The sequence below is a fragment of the Aotus nancymaae genome, unplaced genomic scaffold (assembly GCF_030222135.1).
Source record: "Aotus nancymaae isolate 86718 unplaced genomic scaffold, 86718_ANA_hifiasm-v0.15.2.pri h1tg000015l_0, whole genome shotgun sequence".
Classification (NCBI taxonomy): domain Eukaryota; kingdom Metazoa; phylum Chordata; class Mammalia; order Primates; family Aotidae; genus Aotus; species Aotus nancymaae.
In genome coordinates, this window is record NW_026988426.1 from 856,096 (window position 1) to 868,952 (window position 12,857).

Sequence of the window (12,857 nt, forward strand, 5' to 3'; positions counted from 1 at the left end):
GTGCTATTCTTCCAGCCAAGAGGAGAAGACATCCTGAGATCACCACAAATTCTGGGATGAAGGCTGCCTGAGGATATGAAGCACACACACATGAATACACAAAGACATACAAACACACACACACACACTTACACATACATGCATACACACATTCTTCTGTGGGTAAGCTTGTGCTTTAGGTACTTTGGGCAGGAGAGTAGGGGCTTTTATTCTATCTGCCGTTGCCTGCATGCCCCAATGCTGGAAACACGCTGAAGCCATTGCTCCCCCCTTCAGATGATCTGAAAATCCGTTTCAGTTCACTTAGGAAACACCCTGCACCCTCAACAACAGAGCGTTATTCTGCAGAACTCTTTCTTTAACAGCAGGCCCGCTGCTGCTCCAGCTGCAATTCTTTTCCCCTTCATGAAGGCTGCCAGGAATGAAAAGGGGAGGGAAAGGAAGTGGGTGGAGGCAGAAGGGTGGGCCAGGGAACAGCAGGACCCTGCGGGCGCCAGCCTGAGGACTCCTCTCTCTGCTTCTCTCCCCTGTTGTGAATCGTTCTGCTGAAAGCTGCTGGGTGAGTGCAGGGACAGAGAGCTGCTGGGCTGGCTTGGGGCCTGGTGGTGGTGGAGGTTGGGGGGCTGCTCTGGGTTCTCGAGAGGCTTCTCCAACTCTGACATGCACACGATCGCCTGGAGAGATTATCAAAATTCAGACATGGCTTAGGAGGTCTGAGATATGCGCCGAGATTCTGCACGCCTGAGGATGCCAGTGCGGCTGCTCTCTGGCCACATTGGATAAAAGCATCTAGAAGGTTTTCCAGGCCAAGTGGGGTGGGCATTCCCTCCCTCATATCTTAATTCTTCGGCATGGATTCTGCCACCAACAGAATCCTGGAAATTTTCTCCCAAGAGATGATAAGAAAAATTCATACCAAAATCATGATAGTATTTCAAAAAATCTGTTTGGATATTAGAAAATTTCTCCAAACCCTGACCTTTCCTTCCTCTCCCAATTCATGAGCTCACAGGTGTTGCTTCGCTGACTAAAATCCTGACAGAGCTCCGAATCTGCTACCTCCCAGACAACTTTATTTGCAAGCTGTTTCTCTACTCTTAGAAACAGGGGTGTCGGCCGGGCGCGGTGGCTCATGCCTGTAATCCCAGCACTTTGGGAGGCTGAGGCGGGCGGATAAACATTGTTTTGGTGATAACAGCTGCAGGTGAAGACAGGTGAATGACAAGGAAGGGTGCTTAGGGTTAGATATGAAAGCTCCAAATTAAGGGGCCCTAGGAAGGTCCTTTTGTCCTGCTGTTGCCCCTCTCTCCTTTCCAAACCCCTAAAGCTCTGTGGTGAGCTCTGAAGACCTCAGCTTGGTTCTGAGCGCCTCTGAGAGGATTTAGGTGTCTGTTCATGGGCTTGGGGTGAGCACGGGAGAGAAAGAAAGGGGACACTAGACAGGGCCTCTGGAAATGATTTGAACCCCTGACCCTTGAAATATGTCAGACCCACACTGTGTTAAATTCCAGGTCTGCTGGAAATGTGTTTAGAGGGTGCTGAACCTGCACTTTGAAATAAAACGAGGCTGACAGCAAGACTTGAGAATTTACCAAATGATCATCTAGTTTGATAACTCTCAAGAGAGCCAGGACAGAAACCCTCAGAGCCCTGGGGGTGCTTTCCCTAAATCCAGGGACCCCTAGACTTACGAGGTCGGGTAGTGCTGCAGGTATCCTCCCAGATGGGGCTTTGGAGGGAGGATGAGTGACCGACCTAGATGAACTCAAGCTCTGACTCTCAATGGCTCAAAATATAGTGTCTTGCAGTTGGTGGGTGGTGACATATTTCTCTGGTCAATTGAGACCCTTAGAATGGTCCCTGGGAAGCATCTCACCCCATCCTTCTGACTGAGACCACAGTGGGAGTCCGAATTACAGGGAAGAGAATTTGGGAAACAAATCCTTGAAGCAGTCAGGTACTTGGAGATACTGCCTTCAGTGAGCCTTGGATTAGGAGTGACAAGGTGGACTGGAGCTCCCCCTGAAGGACAGTGAACAACACTGATCCCTTGTCCTCTGCTCCAAAATAGGATGTGTGGCAGGTTCCTGCGGCAGCTGCTGGCAGAGGAGAGCCGCCACTCCACCCCTGTGGGTCGCCTCCTGCTTCCTGTGCTCCTGGGATTCCGCCTTGTGCTACTGGCTGCCAGTGGGCCTGGAGTCTATGGCGATGAGCAGAGTGAATTCGTGTGTCACACCCAGCAGCCGGGCTGCAAGGCTGCCTGCTTCGATGCCTTCCAACCCCTCTCCCCGCTGCGTTTCTGGGTCTTCCAGGTCATCTTGGTGGCTGTACCCAGCGCCCTCTACATGGGTTTCACCCTGTATCATTTGATCTGGCACTGGGAAGAATCAGGAAAGAGGAAGGGGGAGGAGGAGGCCCTGATCCAGGGAAGGGAGAGCAGCAGAGATGCTTCAGGGGATGGAAGCCTCAGGCTGCTCTGGGCTTATGTGGCTCACCTGGGGGCTCGGCTTGTCCTGGAGGGGGCAGCCCTGGGGTTGCAGTACCACCTGTATGGGTTCCAGATGCCCAGCTCCTTTGCATGTCGCCGAGAGCCTTGCCTTGGTAGTATAACCTGTAATCTGTCCCGCCCCTCTGAGAAGACCATTTTCCTAAAGACTATGTTTGGAGTCAGTGGGTTCTGTCTCTTGTTTACTCTTTTGGAGCTTGTGCTTCTGGGTTTGGAGAGATGGTGGAGGACCCGAAACACAAATCTTCCAAATGCTTCCCCACTTCAGAGAGCACCAGAAGACACAAGGAACCAACCAATAACCTCCCAGTGGTGGAAACCAAAGAGCAGTTTCAAGAAGCAGGTGAGAAGGACACTCTCTTCCTGTCACTGATGTCTGTGTCCTGATGATCTCCTTCTGGGGCAGGTCCCTCAGCTTTCTGGGAGTACAGGTAGGTAACCAGGTTCTAGGCAGATGTGTTCTGACTGCCACTCCCAACCCTTTTCTTTGTTCTCTGTTGCTCTCAAAATCTATCCTAATGTCCATCCCCATCAACTTGATGCTTCCTTCTAGTGAACAAGGACAAGAGTGCTAGTCCGTCATCCCTCCTGAACTTCCATTTAGGTCTTTCCATACTTAGGAAAAATCTCAGCTTCTGCTTGATTCTCTACTTTGCAGAATTATAAAGACACCCGCCTTGCCTGAAGGAAACCCTATGACTGAAACTTCTTCCCAACATCCAGTGAGTGGGGATTCATGTCTCTGACAAATTAGAGGCCGTTGAAGGGTCTTCAAGGGCCCTGTGAGCCATGTAGTCTAAAGCATTTCCTGATTGTGCCTTTTCACTGGAATTCTCTGGTGTCAGCATCACAGTTTTTATGGGCTTGATTCAAGAGTCAGCCAGCAGAAGCCTCCATAAATGGTGTCTCTCCCCTACCCTGCTCAATAAATATTGATGACTGCTGTTGGCATTCCTATTGCTGAAGATAATTCTACTTCCTGTCTCTGTGACTTCACTTACCTCTTTTCTGTTTTTTCCACATTCTCTGCTCCCCCTATCATCAAAGTTTTGTAAGTGAATGCCCCTCAGACCTGCAGCATATGTCATGAGCCAGAAACTCTGGCCTTCAAGCATATATGTCAGTGTCCTTTAATATCTAGAGATTTATTCAAATGCCCAGCCATACCCTTAAAGAAGATTACTGTGAATTCAAGGGCTTATGCCTCCTTGACCACTAATAGCTCTGATTTCTGCTCAATTCTCATTCTCCATTTCTGCAGTTTTCATTGCAGCTGTTACATTGTCTCCAGCACAGCCGCAACTCATATGCTGGACAGAGTTCCTAATTTTTAAGGTCATAACCCTCAACACCACACAGAAAAGGCAGTAGAGGCCAGGCATGGTGTCTCATGCCTGTAATCCCAGCAGTTTGGGAAGCTAAGGTGGGCTGATCATGAGGTCAGGAGTTCAAGATCAGCCTGACCAACATGGTGAAACCCTATCTCTACTACAAATACAAATAATTTTTAAAAATTAGCCAGGTGTGGTGGCACACACCTGTAATCCCAGCTTCTTGGGAGGTTGAGGCAGGAGAATCACTTGAACCTGAGAGGCGGAGGTTGTAGTGAGCCAAGATTGTGCCACTGCACTCCAGACTGGGCAACAAAGCAAGACTCCGTCTCAAAAAAAAAAAAAAGAAAAGGCAGTAGAGTTCAACTGCTGATTCGGGAGTAATAGCAAGGGAGGTTGACATCACAGTGTGATTCAGCAAATAATTGCAATCCGAATATCAGCTTTCTTAAGTCTCTTAGTCATTTCTGTTAGACAGTGTTCTATCCTTTTATTATTTTTTTTCCCCTACAGAACCCTGCACCTTTTCTTAGTTTTTCTTGCCATGAAATTCTTAACAAAGAGCAGTTTGTTTGTTTGTTTAATCTGTCTGAATCCCAAGTTATTCCCAAGTAAGTTAGGGGTTCCCAAGGGACGCTTTGGCAATAACTAGGAAATTATTTTTTTTCCTGCTGCACAAGTGCTTCGTAAGAATCCCTCACCCACTGTAGCCAAAGCCCAGCCAAAGTGACCAAAGAAGAAAGCAAATGCCATCATTTGGAATTCTTCCTTATACCACTCCCTTTTAAAACAACTTTATTGAGATATAATTCGCACACCCTATAATTTATCCACTTAAAGTTAGGCAGAATAGGGTCTGGACGCAGGGAACCTGAGGCAGAATAGGGTCTGGACGCAGGGAACCTGAGGCAGAATAGGGTCTGGACGCAGGGAACCTGAGGCAGAATAGGGTCTGGACGCAGGGAACCTGAGGCTGTTTCACACCGACTTCCTAGGATGAAATTGAGAGGAAAACCCTAAGTAACAAAAGGGCCAGAGGCTAATTCCTGTGCAAAACCCCCCTGCCCCACCTTTTCTGCACAGCAGATGAGAAATTGTCTGTCTCCAACAAATCAGGCTGTTTGCAGACAAATCTTCCTTTGTAACTTTGTAACTTCACCCTGGTCTCTGATTGTGGGCTTATTTACAAGAGGTGAGCATGAAGTGGCCAATGGGAAACTTCTGGTGGGTATCAGGGCCCTTGAGCTGCTGCTTTGGGCTCCCACACTGTGGAGTGTACTTTCCTTTTCAATAAATCCCTGCTTTCATTCTTTTGTTGCTTTATTCTTCCTTTGCTTTGCTAGGCATTTTGTCCAATTCCTTGTTCAAAACACCAAGAACCTGGACAACTTGCAGTCACGACCTCTACCGGTGACAGAAGTATACAGTTAAATGGCTTTTAGTGTATTCAGAGTTGTATATCCATCAACACTACCAATTTAATAATATTTTCATCAACTTAAAAAACCCTACCCCCTCATGTTACCCTTAATCTCTTATTCCCACTCAAAATATACAACCATCATTCTACTTTTTGTCTCTGTTGGTTTTCCTGCTCTTTCATACAAATGGAATCATGCGTAATGTGGACTTTCATGTCTGGCTTCTTTCACTGAGCATAACTTGAGGTTCATTCATGTTGTGGCATTTTTCAGTATTACATTCCTTTTTATGGTTGAATGTTATTCCACTGTTAGGATATACCACATTTTGTTTATACATTCTTCAGTCTCTGGACATTTGGGTTGTTTCTATTTTTTTGGCTTTTATGACTACCGCTTTTATGGACATATGTGTACCACTTTTTTGCAGGGGGAGATGGAGTCTCAGTCTGTCACCCAGGCTGGAGTGCAGTGGTGTGATCTTGGCTCATTGCAACCTCCACCTCCAGAGTTCAAGCGATTCTCCTGCTTCAGCCTCCTGAGTAGCTGCGACTACAGGCGCGCACTACCATGCCCAGCTAATTTTTATATTTGTTGTAGAGACGGGGTTTTGCCATGTTGGCCAGGCTGATCTTGAACTCCTGACCTCAGGTGATCTGCTTGCCTTAGCCTCCCAAAGAGTGGGACAACAGGCCTGAGCCTCTACACCTGGCCCTAGTTTTAGTGTTGTGTGAACACATTTGCAGTTCTCTTGGGTAAATATCCAGGAATAGAATTGCTGGGTCATATGGAAACTCCATGTCTCGACTTTTGAGGAACTGCCAAACTGTTTTCCACAGCAGCAGCACTATTTTTACATTCTTATCAGCAGTGTGGGAACACTTTTTATTTATTAAATTTTAGCCATCCTAGTGGGTGTGAAATGGTATGTCATTGTAGTTTTGACTTGCACTTCCCTAATGGGTAATGACATTGAACGCTTTTCCATGTGCTTACTGGTCATTTGTATATCTTCTTTGGAGAAATGTCTATTCAAATTCTTTGCCCATTTATAAATAGGGTTTTTTTTTTTGTATTTTTGGTGTTGCATTGTAAGAGCTCTTTATATATTGCAGGTATTAGATACTTATTGTTTGTATGATTTCCAAATATTTTCTCTCATTCTATGATTATCTTTCACTTTGATAGTGATGCACAAAAGTTTTAAATTTTGATGAAGTCTAACTTATCCATTTTTTTCTTTTGTTGCTTATGATTTTTTTGTACTACCTAAGAAACTACTACTCAATTCACAGCCATGAAGATTTATGCCTATGTTTCCAGCTAAGAGTTTTATAGTTTCAGCTTTTACATTTAGGTCTCTGATTGGTTTTGAGTTAATTTTTGTGTATGGTGTAAGATAAATGTCAAACTTTATCTGTTGCATGTGGATATCCAGTTGTCTCAGCACTATTTCTTTTTCAAAAACTTTTTTTACTCAAAATTTTTATGGGTACCTAGTAGGTTACATATTTATGGGGTACATGAGGTATTTTGATACAGGTATGCAATGTGTAGCAATCTCATCAGGGTAAATGGAGTATCTATCACCTCAGCCTCTGTTATAAACAATCCAATTATACTAATTATTTCATAATGTACAATTATTTTTGACTGTAGTCACCCCGCTGTGCTATCAACCACTAGTTCCTATTCATTCTTTCTATTTTTTGTACCCATTAACCATCTCCACTTTCACCCTACTACACTTCCCATCCTCTGGTAATCATCAAAGAAGATATACAGATAATAAGAAAGCATATGAAAAGATGTTTAACATAATTTATCATTAGAGAAATGCAAATGATTGACTTTAGGGTTAGGGAAGAGAAATACAAGATAAAACTGGAGGATTTTGTAGTGGTAGAAAGAAAGTGCTACTCCCTCTTCCCTACAAAATGATAGGAGTTTGTCAAAGGGACACAGGTGTCAACTGAAAAAAAAGCTCCCAATGGCCAACACAGGAATAATCTGAGCAGTAAAATAAACAACATAGTATTGGATTATAACCCAAAGTATAAAATAAGAGTCCATGAGTTCATAATATGAATAATTGAATAAATAGGAGATAATTGACAAATTTTTCATGCAGAAGAATGTAGATACTCTCCTCCAAGGAGGTGAAATATAACTACTCACTTTTTTTTTTTTTTGAGATGGAGTTTTGCTCTTGTTTCCCAGGCTGGAGTGCAATGACAGGATCTTGGCTCATTACAACCTCTGCCTCCCAGGTTCAAGCAATTCTTCTGCCTCAGCCTCCCGAGTAGGTGGGATTACAGAAGTGCGCCACCACGCCTAGCTAATTTATGTATTTTTAGTAGAGATGGGGTTTCACCATGTTGGCCAGGCTGCTCTCTAACTCCTGACCTCAGGTGATCCACCCACCTCAGCCTCCCAAAGTGCTGGGATTACAGGTGTGAGCCACCATGCCCGCCAGCTACTCACTGTTTAGGCATGGGCTGCACATAGTGACTTCCCACTAAAGACTAAAATGGGGAAAGAGGGGAAGAATAACTTTACAGTGGAGAAACCCATCAAATACCACCTCAGCCAGGTGATCAAGATTAACATCAACAGTGATAAGCAATGTTGACAGCATGTTACCCTGGATATGATGCGATGATGTTTTTTGTATTTTCCCATTCTAAAATTTCCATGGGGCTATTCTTTATATTTTCTATTGCTTCTCTGAGACTTTTTAACTTTCCATTTGAATAGCTGCTTTATGGTCTTGATAATTCCAACATGTGTGGCAACTTGTATACTGCATCTGTCACTTTTTCTCCAATGTGAGTTGAGATTTTCCTGGTTCTTCACATGCCAATTAATTTTGGATTGTACCCTGGACATTTTGAATGTTATTAGGACGCTGTGGGTTTTGGTTAAATTTGGTGGAGGATGTTGATATTTATGTTTTAACAGGTAATTAACCCACTTGGGTTCAAGTTGTAAGTTTTGACCAGCCTTCTGAGGGTTGTTTTCTTTTTTCTTTTCTTTTTTTTTTTGAGACCGAGTTCCACTCTTGTTACCCAGGCTGGAGTGCAATGGCGCGATCTCGGCTCACTGCAACCTCCGCCTCCTGGGTTCAGGCAATTCTCCTGCCTCAGCCTCCTGAGTAGCTGGGATTACAGGCATGCACCACCGTGCCCAGCTAATTTTTTGTATTTTTAGTAGAGACGGGGTTTCACCATGTTGACCAGGATGGTCTCGATCTCTTGACCTCGTGATCCACCCTCCTCGGTCTCCCAAAGTGCTGGGATTACAGGCGTGAGCCACCGCGCCCGGTGAGGGTTGTTTTCAAAGCCTTTGCAGTACTCTTCTGACAGGTCCCACGTGGGTGCAACCTCAAGGGTAACCCAGGGTCCCTGGGGTTTTGGGTATGCAATATGAAAAAGTTACCCACTTGTAACTTATATCTTGAATTTTTGTTTTGAAAAGTTCCAGGAAGAAGCTGAGCCCAGGAAAAACAAAAAACAGTTGGACCCAAAGATGCCTGAGTTGGAGACGAACTTTGGCCAAGTTTCCTCATCACCATACTAAAAATCCAGCCCAAGGAGAAGCTTATTCACCATTTTCTATACATGTGACATATGTAGAAGCATGATTGACAGCTGGGACTGTGCTGCCTTGACTCCACCTCTACATACAATGACTCAGCTAACCAGCCTAATAAAAGCCATGTTTGCACTATTGCTCATGGAGGCACTGCTTTGGGGTATTATTCTCAGTATCCTCCTTACTAATTGCAAGTAATAAAATCCCCTTGAGAAATCCTCCTTGGTTGTGGCCGTTGGACTGTCACCTGCCAAGCAATTTAACTTACTCATTGTGTGGGTAACAAAAGGCCAGTCTGGGACATGAGAACTGGACCCATAGTTTCCATGGGCAGTGTAGAGGAGGAGTACTTGGTGGTATGGTAGTATGGTGACAGAAACAAAGGATGGAGGTAAAATGAAACCAGTCCTTTCTCTCTGAGAATACTGACTGTACCTTTGACCATAACATGAAGCCAAGGGTATATCTCTCTGAAGTAAGCAATATAATAAAGGAAACTTCCAGAAATAATAGATCATCTGGAGATGTTAGGCAGTGTACCAGGTATCAATACAATAAGCTTAGTTTTTTAAAAAAAATTTATCCTGATTGGTGTTCTCTGAACTCCTTGGATTGGTTTGGTGCCTCACAAATTTTGGAAATTCTCAGCCATTATTTCTTGATTTGATATTGATATTTTTCCCACCAATCTTGGGTGCTCTGTTCTGTTTCTGTCACTCTTTTTTTAAATTTTTTATTTTTATAAATAGTCATTTTATTTTTCCTTATAGTTTCCATCTATTTGCTAAAATCACCCATGTGAGCTTGCATTTTGTTTACCTTTCCCCTTAGGGCCTTCATCACATTAGTCACAGTTATTTAAAATTCTCTGATAGTTCTAAGTCTGTCTTACGAGTCTGGTTCTACTGATTGTTTTTGGACTGTGTTTTTTCTTGTCTTTATGTATGCATCTTTTTTTTTCTTTCTGTTAAAAGTTGGACATGTGGGTTTTTTTTTTTTTTTGCTTATTTTTTTCAATTCCCTCTTCATAGTATGAAGTATTTTTATGCTTGGAGATAAGTGTGTCTTTCCTTCTGCTAGGCCTTTAGTGCCCTTGAGTGTGTAGTGGTGGTTCAGTTGTATGAATCTAGTCAGAAACTGGGCTAGGTTTACAGTTTGTTGTTGCGGTTATCCTCAGTGCACAACAAACTTCAAATTTCTCTAGAGATAACTTATGTGTAGGATGTGGGCTTTATTTTGAAGGTATGTTTAGAGGTCTGTATGGATGTCAACTCCATACAGAGTGGACAGGGGTAATTTTGAAATATGTCAACTTTGATAAGCTAAATTATGTTTCCCAGAATTTCCTTCCCTTTTGTTTCTGGTTAGAACAGGCCAAAAAAAGACATTGTTGTGTAAGTCTTGAAGGAGAGAACTGAAGCAGCTCTCCAGTTTTATACTTGAAAGAGAAAGGGACACTAGGTGCTACTGCAGCTCATGCACTTTTGTCACCAATCAGCTGGTTCACCTTATTGGGATGGGGAAGAAGCCTTCCCCTGGGTTGCACATGTTGGGTCATCCTTCAGCTTTTTTGATTCCTGAGCCATATGTGTGTGTAGTCCTGTGGTGAAGAGTGTCAGCTCCTCTAGCAAGGATACCCATATCTTTAAAGTTGGAGACAGGAAAAGAATGATCAGCTCGTGTCTTAGGTTCCAATTCATTCTTATTCTTCCCTACTTTCTGTTTATCCCTTCTCAACTGCTTGCCCTGCGGACATAAAGAATCATAGTGATTCCACTTTTCTGATTGAACCTTGGCTGGTACACAGACTTACAGACGTTTTTTGATGGAGAAAATTGTGAATTAGGGAGCCTCAGTAAAGAAGGAAGGTCATCTCTGGTATGGCAGGAATGAAGACATAAGGATTTTAAGGGATTTACCTGAAAAGATTTAATTGATTACCATAAAGGGAATAAATACTTTGCAGGAATGCTGAAACTTCTCATCTAATACTTAGGTAGACATATAGACACATGCCATAAATACTCATGGTTAACAGCATTCCTTCCTGCTTGGTCCATATTAAAGACTCAGATTACTTCTCCATGGAGTATTCCAATTTGCAAAGAAAATGTATTGATTAGTTGTCTAATTTAAATGTTTTGAAAATAGATATTCAGTGGAACTTTTATCAATAACCCCAAAACAGATATCTCAAGAACTCCTTTTTCTAATCACTTAATCATAGTACTTACTGAGAATTATTATGGGAAAGGCAGTATTTGATATTGGGACATAAAAACAATGAAAATTTTGCTAAATAAGCAAAAAGCCTGAGGCCCTCTTGGTACTTGAGTTCCTATATAACAAAATACGAAACTTAATATGTAAACAAACTGAAGCCTAACTATTTTTTTTATAGCAAATAGCTGTGTTTCAGCCAATCACAGCCAACCTTCAGCCAATAACAGATAGCTGATCAGGCCAAGCCCCAATAAGGCAAATGCCTCATCATATCATGGCCAAATAAGGCAGACACCTAGCTGTTGGCCTAGGTGATTTCTCTACTTTGCTTCCAACAAAAGTTCATACTACTGGTCAGAGCTCTCTGAACCTATTTTGGTTCTGAGTGCTGCCTAATTCATGAATTGTTCTTGGTGCAAATAACTTCTGTTAAATTTGTTGGTCCAGAGTTTTTCTTTTAACAATTCTCATTCACAAGAAAAGGGAGAAAGTGGGAAGAATAAAAAGGAAAGCACCTCAGAAACACAAGATCAAAAATCCACTTAAGGGATATAGATAATTCCCTGAAACAGGCAAGCATATTATTTGATGAAAGCCTCCATGGAAGTTTCTTGGGATAGCAAAATGATTGCATCTCTGAATCCAAATCATCCCCATTTAAACAACTTGACTTCTTTGTCACCCACTCTCTTGGTCCTTTCAGGCCTTTCACAGTTCAGTTCCCCCAAGAGCTACAGCTTCAGCTAGCTCCACTCTCCAAGTATTGCTTTCACACCATGGTCTTTATCTCCTCAGGCAGAATTGTCAGGAACTACTAGCAAGGGCAGCTACAGATCTGCTACTTCCTACTGTCTTAGATGACAGCCACCTACAGCAAATCACTCAAAGTTGTCTTAGGGCTTCCTGAAGCTCCCAGACCTCCTGAGAGTTGAACCACCTAAAATACTTGTGGGAAATCTCATACCTGGGGAAGACCATCTAACCCCAAATTCTCTTTTCCTAACTTAACTATTAGAACCTCTACTGCACTGTATGTCTCAAGCTCTGAGAACAGGCTTCCTCTACCAAGCATCTGTTTTCCATGCTTGGGAAGACAGGGAAATCAAGCACCCCAGCAGCTTGTGGGCTAAACACTGCCTTTCCTGCTCACTTCCCCAAAAGCTGGCTCTCAAGTTACCCTTGACTCCTCAAACACCAGGGGGAGTCAGTGGGCCTTCGTAGGAAATCTTGTCTTTCTAGGAACTCAACTAGACCTTGGGATCCAGGGCAAGAATGGGTTCCTCTCCCTGGAGAATGCGGCTGAATCAAAAGAGAAGACTTCAGGGAGAGCCAACCTAAAGCACACAGCACCACGTTAGCCAAACTCCAGGCCTAGCAACACAGATCCTTCAAGTCTTCCTGGCTTTCCAGGCCCCTAGGCTGCAGCTTGCCCGGAACTCCTGAGACTGTAGAACTTAAATCGGACTAGCAGGCGAACACAGACCTGAACCCTCAAACTTGGAAAGAATGGACAAGATGAGAAGCACCTCCCCCACTGATTCCACCAGGGGCTATAGGTCGTCTAGCTCTAATACCTTATCCAAGTCCCCTCTAGACTTCCACAGGGATTTCTGCGTCTCTATAGGGGTTTGGAGGAGCCGCCCACCGTCCCGTCCTGCCCCGCGCCCAGGCTTGGGCCAACCCCCGCGCGCTTCCCTCCCAGAAACACAGCAGCTTCCGGTCTTCCGCGCTCAGGTTTGGCAATGCCCGCGCGTTCCTATTGGGTCTTGAACCCGGAAGAGA

The 12,857-nt window shown here is 43.8% G+C and overlaps 1 protein-coding gene across 1 annotated transcript; it reads left to right on the plus strand.

Annotated features, from left to right (window-relative positions):
* Window positions 1-475: 475 nt before the first annotated feature.
* LOC105719465 (gap junction gamma-3 protein) lies at window positions 476-9,073 on the plus strand. The gene is given in 4 exon segments (XM_012455555.2): window positions 476-559; window positions 2,072-2,736; window positions 2,739-2,849; window positions 8,736-9,073. Coding segments are annotated over 3 exon segments (834 nt in total). The 5' UTR covers window positions 476-559; window position 2,072; the 3' UTR covers window positions 8,795-9,073.
* Window positions 9,074-12,857: the final 3,784 nt, after the last annotated feature.